The sequence below is a fragment of the Callionymus lyra genome, chromosome 2, assembly GCF_982586985.1.
Source record: "Callionymus lyra chromosome 2, fCalLyr1.hap1.1, whole genome shotgun sequence".
Classification (NCBI taxonomy): Eukaryota; Metazoa; Chordata; class Actinopteri; order Syngnathiformes; family Callionymidae; genus Callionymus; species Callionymus lyra.
In genome coordinates this window covers 9,584,913-9,602,932 of record NC_141819.1, presented here as the reverse complement: position 1 = coordinate 9,602,932, position 18,020 = coordinate 9,584,913, and the positions used below count along the sequence as shown (strand labels likewise).

The following is an 18,020-nucleotide window of genomic DNA, read 5'->3' as shown; positions in this document are numbered from 1 at the left end:
GTTCATGAGCTGAAAATAGATTCAACTGCTCCAACAGGAAGTGACATTTATACTGACGTGTACAAAACGTCTACAAAACGTGTACAAAATACTTATCAAGTGAACAAATATCTGCTGTTTTTTTTGTTTATGTTTTAAGTCACTGTTGATGGTTGTTTTGACTCTGTTGGTTTGGACTGTTGCTGAATGAATTGAAGTCTCAGTAAAAGACATGACAAACAAAACTTATTGGCTTCGATGTACATTTATGAACATATTTAGCTTTAAAAGAAGCTTAAAGTAATACCTGACATGAATATGTTAAATGAAATACATGCAGTCGGACAAAGAGGGCTATGAAGACGAACCCCTTTGATTTTATCGTTTAATTTTATAGAACACATTTCCTGAGAAAAGGACAAGAGTTAATTTTTTACATGAAACAGTAAAGTTAAATAAAGTTGCATTTTTATTGATGTAATCTTCGTCGTTTTGTTTCATTCAAGAAACTTGAATTTAAGATGAAGATTGTGTAGAAATCAGGCTCAGAGCTGCTGTGAAGGTCACACATGCTAACTTCAAGTTTATTTTCTATAAATAAATGTTTTGTACACGTTCATTTGTGTATACGCAGTATAATTAATGAGGCCACATGTTTCTACTAATGTCTTCTGAACCAGTGGGCAACAGGTTGAGGGTTCAATTCCAGGCTGACCTGACATCCTTTTTCCTGATCATAAAACATGAATCAAAACTCAATTGTGCTGAATGCATCAGAGATGAGAGGGCCCTGACCAAGTAGGATGAACCAATAGCAAATGTTACAGAATAAAAGCGTGTCAGTGGTTGACTTTCTGTCTTCAAGTATTTCATTGGTCAACAGCTGCAGAATGATGAACTCAGCAAAGTTTGTGTGTTTCATGTCCTTCAGTTGAAGATGAACAAACACAAAAGTTCATTCAGGGAACAAGCCAAGAAAACATTGAGACAGAAGCAGTTGTTAGTGCTGTGATAGTCCCACATTCTGACCACATTCAACTTTAAATATGTTGTTTTGATTATTATTCTTTTTTTTTTAAAGTTGACGCTTGTTTGTTTATCATTACAATGATTTATTTAAATTATATTTTTTATAAACTACGTAACATCTTTACCTGCTACACAAACATACAAATGTATCTATGAGCTGCTTCACTGAAGAACAAAGTGATGACAGACTTTGACTCGTGTTTCCACCTCTGACTTTACATTTGAGCTTTGATGATGTAGAAAAGATGATGTTCTGACCTGAGAGTCTCCAGGTGACAGTGTGGACTCTTCAGTCCAGCAGACAGCAGCTCCACTCCTTCATCATACATTCTGTAGTTGCCACTCAGGTCCAGTAGAGTCAGACTAGAGGATGGAGAGCTGAGGACTGAGGACAGAAGTGAACAACTTCTCTCTGACAGTCGACAACAGCTCAGCCTGTGAAAGAGACGAGTTTCATCAACAAGTGACTTTTTCAATTTTCTATTTGACAAGAATTGAAAGAGTTTATTTAAAGACAAACTCAACTATTTACATTGATAAGATCTTCAGTTGTGGTTTGTTGTCTGCTTCCTCTCTAATATAGTTCAGTCAAAGTTTCTTTCAAACCTTTGATAGCAACTATTGACACGTCATTGATTCATGCTGGACTTTTGAACATCAACAAGTGTTTGATTGAATATGTTCATGTTATGGTTGATTTGATGTTGATGGACCAGATGAAGAGAAACTATGGAAGTATATCAGTGTCATCACAATATTGTATGGTTTCAACCTTTCAAATGTTTAATTCGTTTTGAATAATTGAATATTAAACAATTAAATGACTTATATATTAAAGGTTGAATATATTTTCATTGAATAATAATAATAATATTTAAATGAGTAAAGGTTTTTTCACAAATATAGTTTATTATTGTAATTAACAAGTATCCTTTTAAATTCATTATGAAAATGTCAAAGTGTTTAAAATCCAATATAAATCCTGGTATAACAGAGTCACCAGACAAAACCAAAAGAGTAACGAGCTACTTGATCGTACTTTCAGACAATCATGTGACACATAGACGATCATGTGACGACATCAAAACATCTATTTAGATATTTTCCTGACAATGTGTTAACTTCGTTTTAAGGTCTGAAGTTTAAAAAGTCTCAAGATCAATATGTGGTTTCTGCCTGTAATAGACGGTATATATATATCAGTCTGTGTAAGAAAAATAATTGAATCAATATTATTTATTTTTTAATTATTATAAATTAGAATATTAAAATCTATGTGTAAAAAATGAGTCCATTATTAAATGAAAACCAAATCAACCTTTTTATATTCGAATTATTGAATTAAATTATTCGCAAAATAAATCTATGGTTAAAAAATTACAACATTTCAATAAAATGAAATGTTAAATTCTATCCTTCAATTCTCTGATGACACTGATCTACTTGCATTAGAAACAAAGCAAATGTTTTTCAATATTCAGTTCATGAGCTGAAAATAGATTCAACTGCTCCAACCGGAAGTGACATTTATACTGACGTGTACAAAATACTTATTAAGTTAACAAAGATCTGCTGTTTTTTTGTTTATGTTTTAAGTCACCGTTGATGGTTGTTTTGACTCTGTTGGTTTGGACTGTTGCTGAATGAATTGGAGTCTCAGTGAAAGACATGACAAACAAAACTTATTGGCTTCAATGTACATTTATCAACATATTTAGATTTAAAAGAAGCTTAAAGTAATACCTGACATGAATATTTTAAATTAAATACATGCAGTCGGACAAAGAGGGCTATGAATACGAACCCCTTTGTTTTTATTATTTATTTTTATAGAACGCATTTCCTGAGAAAAGGACAAGAGTTGATTTTTAGTATGAAACAGTAAAGTTAAATAAAGCTGCATTTTTATTGATGTAACCTTCGTCGTTTTGTTTCATTCAAGAAACTTGAATTTAAGATGAAGATTGTGTAGAAATCAGGCTCAGAGCTGCTGTGAAGGTCACACATGCTAACTTCATGTTTATTTTCTATTAATAAATGTTTTGTACACGTTCATTTGTGTATACGCAGTATAAATTAATGAGGCCACATGTTTCTACTAATGTCTTCTGAACCAGTGGGCAACAGGTTGAGGGTTCAATTCCAGGCTGACCTGACATCCTTTTTCCTGATCATAAAACATGAATCAAAACTCTTCTTAGTCTTTAAACACATGTCCATGTATTTGTGTTGTGTTTCTCTGAGTCTTTCAGAATCTATGTTTTCATCACTGATCCTCTGTCTCACATCAATTGAATGCATCAGGGATGAGAGGGCCCTGACCAAGTAGGATGAACCAATAGCAAATGTTACAGAATAAAAGCGTGTCAGTGGTTGACTTTCTGTCTTCAAGTATTTCATTGGTCAACAGCTGCAGAATGATGAACTCAGCAAAGTTTGTGTGTTTCATGTCCTTCAGTTGAAGATGAACAAACACAAAAGTTCATTCAGGGAACAAGCCAAGAAAACATTGAGACAGAAGCAGTTGTTAGTGCTGTGATAGTCCCACATTCTGACCACATTCAACTGAAATATGTTGTTTTGATTATTATTCATTTTCATTTAAAGTTGACGCTTGTTTGTTTATCATTACAATGATTTATTGAGATGATATTTTTATAAACTACATAACATCTCTACTTTTTAAATTCTCTATTTGACAAGACTGAACTTGTTACATTCATAAAATATCACATATTTTATAAATATTTGAGGAAGGTTTGTCTAAATTAGGATCTATTTGTTAAACACGATGACAAACACAACAATCATCAAAGAGTAAATCAAACATTCATGTTTAGTTCATATCATCAGAAATGTTTGAACAACTTACAGAACTTTGTTTGCAGCTTGAACCACCGGCAGAAGCCTCTCAAGAACCTCTTCTGAAGCAGAGTATTTCTTCAGGTCAAACACGTCCAGATGTTCCTCTGAGGACAGTAAGATGAAGGCCAGGGCCGACCACTGAGCAGAAGACATTTGATCAGTGTAGAGACCTGCTGATCTCAGCTGCTGTTGGACCTCCTTCACCAGAGAAGTGTCCTTCACTTCATTCAGACAGTGGAACAGGTTGATGATTCTCTCTGGAGACACATTCTTACTTATCTTCCTCTTGATGAGCTCTGCTGTGTTGTGATTGGTCCAGGAGCTACTTCCTGTCTGTGTCAACAAACCCGGAAGGAGACTCTGGCTGGTCTGCAGAGAAAGACCCAGAAGGAAACGCAGTAACAAGTCCAAGTGTCCATTTGGACTTTTTAGGGTTTCATCTATTGCTGTCTGGTAGAACCTTTCTATTCGACTTTTCTTTTTCAACAATCTTGAAAGTTTGAATTTTTGTTTTTCCAGCAGGTTGACTCCAGAGTTGATGAATGTCTGGTGGACGTGAAGAGCAGCCAGAAACTCCTGGACACTCAGGTGAATGTAGCAGAACACCTTGTCCTGGTACAGTCCTCTCTCCTCTCTGAAGATCTGAGTGAACACTCCTGAGTAAACTGAAGCTGCTGAGATGTCGATGTCACACACTGTGAGGTCTGACTCATAGAAGATCAAGTTTCCTCTCTGCAGATGCTCAAAAGCCAGTTTTCCCAGAGACTCCACCATCTTTCTGCTCTCAGGATCCCAAACTGTGTCAGTCCCAGATCCTCCGTTGAACTTCAGCTTCTTGACTTTTAACTGAACCACCAGGAAGTAGATGTACATCTCAGTCAGGGTGTTGGGCAGCTGTCCTGTCTCTGTGCTCTTCAACATGTCCAGAACTGTGGCAGTGATCCAGCAGAAGAGCGGGATGTGACACATGATGTAGATGCTTCGTGACCTCCTGATGTGAGACATGATGCTGCTGGTCTGCTCCTCATCTCTGAACCTCTTCCTGAAGTACTCCTCCTTCTGGAGGTCATTGAACCCTCTGACCTCTGTCACCATGTCCACACACTCAGGAGGGATCTGATTGGCTGCTGCAGGTCGTGTGGTGATCCAGAGACGAGCTGAGGGAAGAAGATTCCCCCTGATGAGGTTTGTTAGCAGGACGTCTACTGAGGTGGACTCTGTAGCTTCTATCAGGCGCCGACTGTTGAGGAAGTCCAGAGGGAGTCGACACTCGTCCAGACCATCAAAGATGAATAGAACCTGGAGTCCTTCAAAGCTGCTGAGTCTGGATTCTCTGGTTTCAGGAAAGAAAAGATGAACAAGTTCCATCAAACTCAACTTCTTCTCTTTCAACAGGTTCAGCTCTCTGAAGGTGAAAGGAAAAATGAGATGGAAGTTCTGGTGGGCTTTGTCTTCAGCCCAGTCCAGATTGACCTTCTGCGTCAGGAGGGTCTTCCCAATGCCAGCCACACCCTTCGTCAGCAGTGTTCTGATTGGTCGTTCTCTGTCAGGTGAGGCTTTAAAGAGGTCTTCTTGTCTGATGGTGGTTTCTGGTCTGGTCTGGTTCCTGGTGGCTGTTTCGATCTGTTGGACCTCGTGCTCCTGGTTGACCTGGTCTGTGCCCCCCTCAGTGATGTAGAGCTCAGTGAAGATCTCATTCAGAGGAGCAGAGTTTCCTGCTTTAGCGACCCCCTCAGACACACTGTGGAACTTCTTCTGCAGGCTCCTCTTCAGTTGTCCTCCACACTCTTCTGCAACACCTCCTGTATGAAGACATAAGTTAAACGAGTCAGAAGATTGTAGAAGGTGAAAATGGAGTAAAATCTTCAGATCTGATGCAAGTGTTCTTCATCTTTATCATATTTGTTCACATGTTCTTACTGCTCCACAGACACTCGGCCAGATCCTCCTGCTCCATGTCCTTCAGGAGATGAACTGTGATCTTCAGGAAGTCTTCTCTGATGCTTCTCCACTTCTCATCTTCCTCCTCAGTCTGTGGAGTCTCTGGACTCACAAACCTCCAGACTCTCTTCAGCTCCTTCTGCATATAGTTGTAGAAGTTTCTCTCCAGTGACTGGAACAGAATCACAGAGAAGAAAGTCAGAGTGATAGTGGATCATCTCAAGAACGACAAAGACCAGAAACTTTAACTTGGATTCAGCTGAATGATGATGAACAGAAGGAACCTCTAGGATGAGGACCTCCTCTGGCTCATAAACATACCAGTCGTATGGTTTCCAGTTGTGAGGGATGTTGCTGACCAAATAGAAGATCTGAGTTCTGATGGTCCACTCTGAAAAGAAGGGATGAAATCAGACTGTAAATAAACTCTTGTCGAGTTGAAGGTTCTGATCATAAGTAAACTAGAAAGTTCCTTTAAAAACCCACATACGGGACCATCTCCATTAGAACTTAAATACTGTCAAGCCAAACTGTTTATTTTAAATAGAATTTTATAAAAATGAGTCTTCTTGGTCTTATTATTGAAAGACTCAGAACAGTCCAGAATATTCTGGTTCCTCCTGCTGGATCCTGATGAAAACACAACTCTGATCAACTCTCATCTCTTTCTTTCCTGGTATTCACCAGCTGAACCACTAGATGTCCTCACACTGCTGCACATGTCCACCTCTAAATTTTGTTTTATCTTTTTTTTCTGGATTAAAACTATCTGACGCTGCTTCTGGTTATGGTGCTAAGCTATGTAGACCAATTTGGAGCCGCTTCACCAAAACTTCTGAATTAATGTTCAAAACTTTTTTAATTTTGCCTCCTGACAGACTATCTGCCGACATGGCACCAAAACCGACCAAACAAACTCGAAATACAGTACGACGAAGAGCAAGCGTGGAGCGACTACAGGTGGCGACGTCGTGAACGACTCTATGTTGTCCGCCATTAAGTCGAAGAAAAAATAATTTGTGTGAGGTTTGATGGACAGCTTGGTGAAATACAAGGCTTGAAAACAGATTTAAACGAAGTTAGGACTCGTGTGACTGAAGCGGAAAATAGAATCAGCGCTAACGACAACGTTGCATCACTGCTAGCTGAGAATGCTAACATGAAGTCTGCTATCGAGGCCCTGACTCTCAAAGTGGATGACATGGAGAACCGCAGCCAACGTTCCAATCTCTGTTTGAAGGTTCTGCCGGAGAAGGGAGAGGGAGCGGATATGTGCTCATTTTTGGAGAAATGGCTTCCAGAAACTCTCGGAAATGGTGATCGAGAGGGCGACCGGATCGGCGGCGCTGTGGACCGGAGCGGAGTGGGACGACCAAGGACGGTCGTCATGAAGTTTCTCAATTACGTGGATAAGGTTCGAGTCATGAAAGCAGCGAGCCTGTGAGGGTCCCATACTCATCGAAAACCTTAATTTCCTGTTCTTCCCAGACATGTCAGCTCATTAAGATAATGTTTTCGACCAGGTGAAGAAAGACTTGGCGTCTCTTTCAATCTCTCATCCACACTATGGAATTATTCATCCAGTTACACTCTCTGGGAAGAGATACACCTTTGACACGGTCACGTCAGCGGAGCAGATCGTACGGGAGAAGAAAGGCAGTAACCAGAAACCGACAGATGATTGATTTTTGACATTTGTTCACATTTATTAGGTTTGGGGATGCTAACTACATGAATAACATTTGCAATTCTTTGGACTTGCAGGCGCGCATCGGTGGAGTTTGTTTTTTCTTCAAGACGCGCATATAACTCAGGAGGATGAACAAAGGGTGAGAACAAGATGGTTGGGGAGGTTTCTCTGCTTCTTTCAGCTCTCAGGCGAGAGGAGTCATCACATTGGTACAATATCAGATACGTTATGATTCAAGGTGACATTTTTTTTTCTAAAAGATTTAATTTAGTTTATGTTCATTAGACTAATAATGATAATCCTATCCTGCCTTTTTTTTTCTAGAAATGTGTTTCTTTCACTGGCAAATCTGACTGGACATTTTATTGTTGGGGGTGACTTTATTTGTGTTATTCAACCTCAATTAGACCAATCTTCTGGAAATGCAACCTCACACGCTCGAACAAGAAATGAAATTCTACGATTAACAAATGACTTCAACCTGATAGATATTTGGAGGAGCCTGCATCCCAGTCAAAGAATGTACTTTTGTTATTCTAGCACCCATCAAACATTCTCTAGAATGTATTATTATTTAATTTAGGCAGATCTACAACATATGATCACCAGGTGTTGGTATGATACTATAATTATTTCAGACCATGCATCGAGTTCTTTTTCCATTAAATTCCCAGATATTTCATACCAAACTCCAAGGTTGCGTCTGCAGGCAACTTGGCTCAGAGACCCAGAATTCACAAGATTTGTTGATACACAGATTGATATCTATTTTGAAAATAATACAGATCAGACATCTGCTTCAGTGAGGTGGGAGCATTTAGAGTTTTTTTAAGATCAGATTTACAAGCCATTAATATAAATCTAACCAGACAGACTTGAAAAATCTATGAAATAAATTGAAATTCAACTCTGCCAAACATTTAACAAGCAGCTAATGTCTGATCTTCATCAATTAAAAATTGACACTTCCGCGATCACAGTCAAGCCATCAGACGCTAGATTTGTAGTGCGTGTAATGACAGAACATTACAGTAGCAGTGAAGCGTGAAAGAAATGTCTGTGTTTATGAAGCCCCGGATATTTTTTCAAGTTCATGCCCTGATGGCATCGTTTACCCGAATGGCTCATGACTAGAACCAACAGCTTTAAAGCAGGAGTTCAGGGATTGAGCCCCGCCTCGGTGTTGATGTTAATAACTGTTCTTTTTTTATTGTAGTGTTGCTACAGCAGCAAACTTACCATCCATTCACTTATTTATTTGTGTTCAGTGTTGTTGAGGAGATCATTATTTTCTGATAATTCTCTTGTGAAAAGCTTCAGATAAATGCATGTATACAAGCCAGGCTTTGGTTCAGTTTGTGGAGGTGCGCTCGGTTTGCTCACCCAGTTGTCCAGGAGAGGTATTATGGGCTCACATAAGTTTAGGGTCTGCAACCTCAAAAAAGAAGACACTGCTATGTGAAGTTGTGGCACAATTGGAGGCGAGTGTTTTTAACTCCACACTTTTAACTGACTTTAATGCAAATTTGGAATTACAGAAAGACACTTAACAAGCCTCAACAACATTCTACTCTGTAAGTTAATAATACAGTAGTCTAACAAATCTTAACAAATCTAAGGTAGAACATTCTTCAGAATAAAATACCTGGTGTCAATTATGTGAGAATATAAATTATTGATAAACAAAAAGAAACAAATCGAGAGGAAGCCTATTTTGTAATGTTAATTATTAATTAAAATGATGCCTCTCGTTGTTGGCTAATGGCAAAAATATATAAATAATGTTTCAACTCTGAACAAAAATGAATAAGTGAAAAAAAAAAACACTATAAAAAACAACAACAGGTAAATATAAATCACTTTGTACTTTCACACACAGAATTTTTAGAAGTTTTACAAATGTATTTTTGTTTTGTACATTAAAATTATATATTTACAAGTACAAATGTGTTGTCAATACAAAATGAAAGTTACAAATGTTAATTTTACATTTGTGGATATCACAACACACGTGCAACCATTGAATGTTTGCAGATCACCCTCTGAACAGTTACAAATATTAGTGAGACAAAAATAGCTCCGTAACCCATGAGTTTTTTAATTGTGTCTTCGTCTCCCCCTGCTGGTGTTAGGAATGAAGTAAAGTTCTCTGGTTTAATGTGTGTATGAACCTGGTAGACTCACACTTGTTCACTCTCACCTCACACCTGGAGACTCTTCACTTCCTCTGAAGTCGATCCCTATATACATTGAAGTATCACTCTTCAGAGACACACAGCAGGGTTCTGGTCCAGATCTTGGTCCAGGTCCAGCAGGTTTTTGCTGCTGCTTTGATCTTGAACACAGAAGTAGATCGAGTGAGAATGAAGACATGGAGGACAATCTTGCAGGTCCTTGTCTCACATCTGAATAACTTAACTACATTATTAACACTTAGACATGACCATTGAATTAAACAAGCACAAGCAGAAAGATCAATTAACTCAATCCAGTTGAATAACGGTGTGACAACCTCCAATCCAAAAGAGATTAATGACAGCTTTTTAAATTTTTACCAAAATGTTTATATTCGTCCCAATATTCTAACATGGCTCCAGATTTAAAAAAAGACTTCCTCGACTCACTTGAATATCTTGGATTTGAACTCGCAGGACACATTAAACGAAGACCTGCAAGTTCATCAGATCTCTGACACAATTTCTAACCTGAAAGGTGGGAAAACTCCTGGGTCTGATGGAATCCCTATTGAAGTGTATAAAATATTTAACGATAAGTTGATTTCACCCCTTTTAGATTTGTTTCAGGAGTCCCTCAATTATCTTGATAAACACTACGATAATTACTCTTTCATTAAAACCTGGTAAAAGCATCTACTAGTTGTGGATCCTATAGACCAATTTCCCTTCTTAATAATGATGTGAAAATTCTTTGTAAAATCTTTAGAACCACACTTGACTCGCATCATTCATTGATCAGAACAGATTTGTGAAGTGAATGCAAGGCTTTCACAATATTAGGAGAGTTTTTAATATTATTTATGAAACATCTGGTAAATCTGATGATGCAATGGTGTCTTTAGGCGCTGAAAAAGCTTTTGACAGAATCGAGTGGAGATAACTATTTAGGTAACTTTTTAAAATGGATAAATATTCTCTATTCAAATCCCCAGGCAGAAACTTCAACCAGTAGTTCAGTATCGGCTCCTTTTAACCCATGTCATGGTACATGACAGGGCTGCCCTCTGACCCCACTCTTATTCACCCTCGCCATTGAACCATAGACTATGGCAATTCATAAAATAAAAGATATTGTGGGTGTCAGGATGGGTGACATAGAAAATAAAATAGCGCTATACACAGTTTCATTCGGTCCAAACAAAACAACAGATTAGACCTTCACCCTCTGTCCACATTAGAAAATATAATTCAAAAACATGCAGGGATGTCTGGACATGTATCCGTACTTATACATAATTGGTTTAATCATCTGAAAAGATCTTTCTATATGCTGGATCTGAAATAACACATCACTGAGGATGAATGGATGAACACATGTACCTTAGTCCAAACACAAACAGCAAATTTCATCTAAATTGCTCCAACACAAATGGTTGACCAGACAGTATTTAACTCCTGTAAAATTAAATCTCTTTAACCCACACGTTCCAGACACATGCATCAAGTAACACTTTCAAATGCTGCAGCCTTAACAACATTCTACTCTGTAATAGTTAATAATACAGTAGTCTAACAAATCTTAACAATTCTAAGGTAGAACATTCTTCAGAATAAACTACCTGGTGTCAATTATGTGAGAATATAAATTATTGATAAACAAAAAGAAAAAAAAGAGAGGTGGCCTATTTTGTAACCTTAATTATTAATTAAAATGATGCCTGTTGTTGTTGGCTGATGGAAAAATATATAAATAATGTTTCAACACTGAACAAAAACAAATAATTGAATAACGGCAAAAAAACAACAGGTAAAAACATACATATAAATCACTTGGATTTATGATATATTTAAAAATAAAAATGTTTCTTAAATACCAAAATACAAGTTACTAATATTAATTTTACATTTGTGGATATCACAACACTCTTGCAACCCAGTGGCGGCTGGTGAAATCGCTTTCATCTGAAGGCTCTTGTGTATAAATCCTCAACAGTATTATAATAATAAACGTGAATCAATGCAAATATAGTTTATCAGTGTGAAGAATTCAAACATACAGACTCAACACTTTTGATTATTATTTTCAACTGAAAAAGAATAAATTAAAAAAAAAAGAAAAAAAAAAAAGATTAGAAAATAAAAAACGTGCCCTAGCACACTGTATGGGCCACTGGTGCAACCATTGAATGTTTGCAGATCTACCTTTGAACAGTTACAAATATTAGTGAGACAAAAATAGTTCCATAACGATGAGGTTTTTAATTGTGTCTTTATCTCCCCCTGCTGGTGTTGTGAGTGAAGTAAAGTTCTCTGGTTTATTGTGTCAGTTTGAACCTGGTAGACTCACACTTGTTCACTCTCACCTCACACCTGGAGACTCTTCACTTCCTCTGAAGTCGATCCCTATATACATTGAAGCATCACTCTTTAGAGACACACAGCAGGGTTCTGGTCCAGATCTTGGTCCAGGTCCGGCAGGTTCTTGCTGCTGCTTTGATCTTGAACACAGAAGTAGATCGAGTGAGAATGAAGACATGGAGGACAATCTTGCAGGTCCTTGTCTCACCTCTGAGTGCTGGTCTGTTCATCGTGCTCCTCACACTGAGGGTATTTAAAGGAGTCTCTGTCCTCACCATGAGTCTCAGCAGAGTCTTCACCTTCACACAAACACACTCATGAGATCCTTGTCAATGGTCAAACGTTGTTGTGTTACATTTGTATTTTACAGATATTTTCATTTCACTTTTTAACACAAATGCTTTCAAACATTTCAAATGATTGATGGTTGAAATAATGAAGCTCTTCACTTCTTCCTCCACTGACACTCGTGTCCTGTTTACATGAGAGGAAAACACACATATTTCTGTTCAACTGTGTAAATAATATTTTTATTTTCAAATGTCACAGTGAGTAGAGAAAAGATGAAGAATTTCTCAGAGAATAACATTTTTCCTTTTCAGGAAGAGTTTCTTGATCTGAACGACAGTTTCCATCAGAAATATCATTGAATATAGAATTGAGTTTGTTGATACCATCTAGTGTGTTAATGTATTATCATCAGAAACAGCAGAACTAACAAGTGTGAAGAACTTTTTTGTTCCTCATCATGAAGTCAAACTGTTAAATTGTCATAAAATAATCTTATCTGTCAATCTCTGTCTGCACCAGTCCAAAGGTCTTCATAATGCAGACACACACACACACGCACGCACGCACGCACGCACACACACACACACACACACACACACACACACACACACACACACACACACACACACACACACACACACACACACACACACACACACACACACACACACACACACACACACACACACACACACACACACACACACACACACACACAGGTGTTTAAATGTGGTGAGATTTAGATTTTCTGTGTCATCATTTCTAGATTAAGCTGCAGTTGTTTAAAAACATCAACATGGATCGTCTCGTTGCGATTCATTTCATTTCATCAACTGCTGACTTGTGTGAGAGTCAGAGAGTCACTGACCTGTCTGCAGCTTTCTTCTTCTCTGTGGACTCAGGTCCATGTTGGAGCAGAATTCAGCTTCTTCTTACCAGAACTGATGGAACAAGACACTGATCAACTCCTTCTGACGCTGGTATCAAAGATCATGACTGAAATAAAAGTATGTGGAGATCATGTGACTCAGAAGACTTTAATGATTAACATTAGATGATTATCTTTCAACTCCAGGATCATAAAGTAAATCATTAAATGTTGAAGGACCAGAGAAGACTTTGGTTGTTTTCACTGTTTAACAAAATTGAAACACTTGAGTGACTTTCATGAAGTTTACTCTGAGTCTGTCACACATTTTCTCACCAGATGTAGCTTATTTCAGTCTTAATATTTGTGCAATTTGGTTAACTCTAAGTACATTTGACCTTTGACCTTTGGACCACAGGTATATATGACACTGATCTGCTATGAGCTCTTATTCTATCTCCTGTTCATAATTGTTGTGTTTTATAGGTTTAGTCATTTAAACTTCACTTTTGTTATATAGTTTATATAGAAGTTTGAAGCTTTTATACACGTCTAGAACTACAGTCTGATCTGGAGCCACTTTGAAAGTCCCGTCTGGGGAAGATGAGACTCTCATCCTGGAATAAACTAACTTGAGTTCACTATATATTTTTAACCAGGAGGAACTTGAAGTTTAAAAAAAACGTCTTAATGTTGTGAAGTAGCAAAATAACTGTCAGTTAGACCCATCACCACAGTTTGATGAATGATAAAGGGTTAGAGATCTGAGATTTTTTAATCCCCCCTTGATGGGGTCTCGACACTGGTGGTGGTACGTTTGCTCTGTATTGGTAATAACTTTGTAATCATTATGAGTTAACTAGAGTTATTCAACCGACAGTGATAATTCTGTAATTCTGATAAACTACCATCCTTCAAAAATCACCTCAAAACCCAGCATTGATGATTTGCTGTGTCTTTTGTTCTCTGTGTGTGTAATCTTAACTTTTGGTTTATGTAAAGCGTCTTTGTGTAATTTGAAAAGAACTATAGAAAATCTACGTGTTATTATTATTATTATTATTATCAATATAAGGACAAGAGGTTCCAGCAAATCGCAAGAGCAACAGTGGCCAGAAAAACATCATCTGAGGCAGAAACCTCAAACAGAGCCAGACTCCTTGGGAACGTCCTTCACAAGGTCGTAACACAATTAACAGGATTTTTAATGGAGAATCTCATTATAGTATTCACAAACTTGAAGTGACGATGTTTGGCCGGATGTGACGTCATGTTCAAAACACAACTTTATTCAAAAATCAATAAATTAAAGTAATCGTTGTTTTATCCTGATCAACAACCATTTTGTGCAAGTTTATTCCTTTACAAAACACACATTTTAAAAGCGACTGGAAGATATGACAAACTATTTACTGACCCAGTAGCTTTATAATAACATTTAAGTACTTAATGACGTGCAGTGATGTTCATGACTGGTGAGTTTATGTATATTATTTATTTGATTATAAGTGGAAAGAGCAAATTATTTAATGATTAATTTAACAACATGCGACTCATAATGTTTAATATCAAACCATCATCATTTCTCTTATAATGAATCATTAACAAAGACATAGGGACACATTTGTTCTACAACATTTATTACATATAAATTAATAGATCGCCTTCTTGTGTCTAATTAATTTTAAAATTAATTTAAGTATAAAAAATGTTTTCAACACATTTTTATTTAAGTAAAAAGTTAAATTCACTTTTCAAACTTTAAATTGTGGTGATTTAAATAACTTTAATTGAGGTTTTCTGTCAAAAATATTTCGGGGAAATGAGATAATTCTAGATGACTAGAAGGAACCTGTAGTGTCAGCGATTAAAACCATCATAAACCTTGTGCACGTCATAACATATATTATATGAAGGTCATTGTTTTGTTTGTAAGGATTCACTGGTTAGTTTAGTTAGTAACACATCTTTTATAAGTAAACACATAATTGTTGATCTAACGAGACTCCACACACACACCAACAACGACACTGACACACACACTGGAAACAAAACATCACTTATTGTCACAATAATGTCTAAATAAATTGTTTCTTGTTTCTTTAAATCCATTATTAAGTTGTGTTTTGTAATAAGTGCACTTGTGCAAAACTGTCGCCCAACACTTAAAAAACAACGTTTTACTTTCATTTTAAACATCGTCAGGTTGTAAATACTGTAATAAAAACTAATGAGTAATGGATTGTGTTGTTGCTGAAGGAGTCAGAGGCCAGTGCTCGTGTGAAAACTGTCATTACTGACAGGGTGTAGAACCTATTGACAGTTAGAGGGATGAAGAGAATGAATGGAGAAGTATTTTATTGAACTTTCGCTCAGCTTCATGTGTTAACCTTTTTTTTTCTTCATTTTTATTTATACTTGAATTAAGAGGTTTACACAGTCGTTTGAATCTAAAACTTATTAAATAATCATTTTATTCGAGAAGGTTTGTCGTCATTGATGAACCTTCAGAGTCAGCAGATTGTAACCATAAGAACTTGACCGGTCAGAACCAGACTCGCTCATCGTTGATCTGTGAAAAGCTCTGAAATATCTTTGATTGTTCAAGGAAAGACAAAAGTCCATCAAATAAACTGTCAGACAGACGTGAGAGATGGAAGAGTGATGAGGTTAGAGGTCAGAGGTTAACTTTGTCACCACTGACCCAAAGTGACTCTTATTTCAAGTCAATCAAAAAGCAGAGTTTCTTACAATCATGGTAACTGACAGGTGTTATTGCTGTGACTGATGTTTGTTCTGTACTGTCCTGGTTTGTCCTTCTTGAATTACTGTAGATTATTAATTTATATAGACGTCATAAAAACACTTATCTATGACTGCACCGGTCCAAAGTTCTTGTCCCCTGGACCTTAACAACTGGCTGTGACACGACCTTTACTCTCAGAATCTGAATCAGTAACATTTATTGCCAGTGTTGTAAACACAACATAGGAATTGTTTGTGGTGTCAGTACATAGTAAAATATTAAATTAAAATAACACACATTTACAGCAATGTTTGGATTTATACAAAACAATCTTGACAGGAGAATTGTTGCTTGTCTTGAGTCTTGCTCCATAATATTGCGAGGAAGGGAAAACTATCGTTCTTTGTTTGTACCTTTTATTCTAGCTTTGTCACAGCTCCGTTAGCACACCCGTCAGCAGCTGTGACAATCACATTTGCAACAACACACGTCACGCGAGTACACACCTATTTAACATAAAGTGTCCGCGGTGCGGTAAATTGACGAAAAATGACATGCATGGCAAAACAAAACATAACACAATAAACCAAAATAAACATGAGAGCAGATCACTCAACACCCCCCCTTGCTCTCATCATCTCAAACTATCTACGCTATCTGTTCTTTTAATTGCCGAAGAACCATTTTTTGAATTTTTCTATTTTTGTTCTCACTGCTGGTTTTGTCAGAATGTCTGCTGCCATCTCCTCTGAGGGACAGTAGACAATGTCTATTTTACCTTCATTTAATGCTTCACGAAGGAAGTGATATTTCACGTCAATATGTTTGGATCTTTGTCTGTTCACTGGATGTTTGCTCAGTGCAATTGATCCTTGATTGTCTCCAAAGATCTTTGTGCAACTGTACAATCTTCCATCCATGCCACTTAACAGTTGTGTCAGATACCTACTTTCCTGAGTAGTGGTAGCCAAAGCAACATACTCTGCTTCACAAGTGGACAGAGCCACTGTGGGTTGTTTCCTGGTTTTCCAGGAGATTGCTGGGCCTTGTTCTGTAAGGCTGAAGCAATATCCTGTCGTGCTCCGCCTATCTTCTGTTGAAGATGCCCAGTCTGAGTCACTGAATGCTATAAGATGTAAATCCTCCTCACTCTTCCTGAAACTTAACTCAAAATCAGAAGTACCCTTTAGGTATCTTAACACATGCTTTGCTTCAGTCAAGTGTTCTTCCTTTGGATTGGCTACTGTCCGTGACAGCTTGCTCACAATCCAGCTTATGTCTGGTCTGGTGCAAGTCATGGCATAGATCAGGCTACCAACAATTTCTCTATATTCTTTGTTATTTGTAATTTCATCATTTTCAGTCGTGGCATTTTCTACTTTTTGTTCACTTGGAGTGCGTCTTGGTTTACACTCTGAAATCCCAAATCTTTCTAGTATTTTTGTGATGTAGCTTTTCTGGTGCATTTTGATTTCATTTCTATCTTGTGTAAATTGTATACCCAAAAAGTAGAATAATTTCCCCAGATCTTTCATTTTAAATCTACATTTCATGGTTTCCTTGAACTTGTTTAATGACTCATCATCGCTGGCAGCAATGATGAGATCATCCACCCAGATGATTACAATGATAGTGACATTCCCGCTCTGCTTTCTGTATACACAATGGTCAGACAGATTTCTTATAAAGTCATTTTGCTCGAGGTGGTCATTTAAAAGTTGGAACCAGTTTCTCCCTGATTGTTTAAGACCATAGAGCGACTTCTTTAATTTGTACATTAGCTTCTGTCCTGTCTCTGAAGTCTCCTCAAAACCTTCTGGTTGTTCTATGTAAATCTCTTCTTCTATTGGAGCATGCAAGTATGCCGTTTTCACATCCATTTGATGGACAATGTATTCATTTTGAACCGCTATTTGCATAAGGGCACGCACTGAAGAGATATTGGCCGTTGGAGCGAAGGTTTCCTGATAATCTATTCCCTTTGTTTGGCTGTATCCCTTGGCTACATATCTGGCTTTGAAAATGTTTCCTTTTTCTGCAGATTCTTTAAGAGCATAAACCCATTTTCCCCCAACT

The 18,020-nt window shown here is 37.3% G+C and overlaps 2 protein-coding genes across 14 annotated transcripts in view; both read right to left on the bottom strand.

The window, feature by feature from the left end:
* Window positions 1–18,020, bottom strand: part of LOC148085274 (uncharacterized) — a 78,640-nt gene that overhangs the window by 16,154 nt on the left and 44,466 nt on the right. For 12 of the 13 annotated variants that reach the window (XM_087783426.1, XM_087783428.1, XM_087783431.1 and 9 more), the window contains one exon: window positions 1,267–1,443. The exons of the other annotated variant lie outside the window; for it this stretch is intronic. In XM_087783426.1, the coding sequence (XP_087639552.1) occupies window positions 1,267–1,443 (177 nt within the window). The remainder of the gene's footprint in view (window positions 1–1,266; window positions 1,444–18,020) is intronic. 13 annotated transcript variants of the gene reach the window in all.
* On the bottom strand, window positions 3,309–13,319 carry LOC148085276 (NLR family CARD domain-containing protein 3-like). Its single transcript, XM_087785543.1, has 8 exons — window positions 13,199–13,319; window positions 12,248–12,338; window positions 12,045–12,179; window positions 9,705–9,839; window positions 6,136–6,205; window positions 5,794–5,986; window positions 4,257–5,675; window positions 3,309–3,325 (listed from the first exon to the last, which is right to left on the bottom strand). The coding sequence occupies exons 1-8, from the start codon at window positions 13,236–13,238 to the stop codon at window positions 3,309–3,311; spliced, it is 2,100 nt and encodes a 699-aa protein (XP_087641669.1). The 5' UTR covers window positions 13,239–13,319.

Bases quoted from the DNA above. Each gene is read 5' to 3' on its own strand.
- LOC148085276 (XM_087785543.1), bottom strand. From the start codon at position 13,238: ATGGACCTGAGTCCACAGAGAAGAAGAAAGCTGCAGACAG. The intron at 12,339-13,198 runs GTCAGTGACTCT...GTTTGTGTGAAG, and splicing joins AAGAAGAAAGCTGCAGACAG to GTGAAGACTCTGCTGAGACT. The intron at 5,987-6,135 runs GTATGTTTATGA...ATTCTGTTCCAG, and splicing joins AACTGGAAACCATACGACTG to TCACTGGAGAGAAACTTCTA.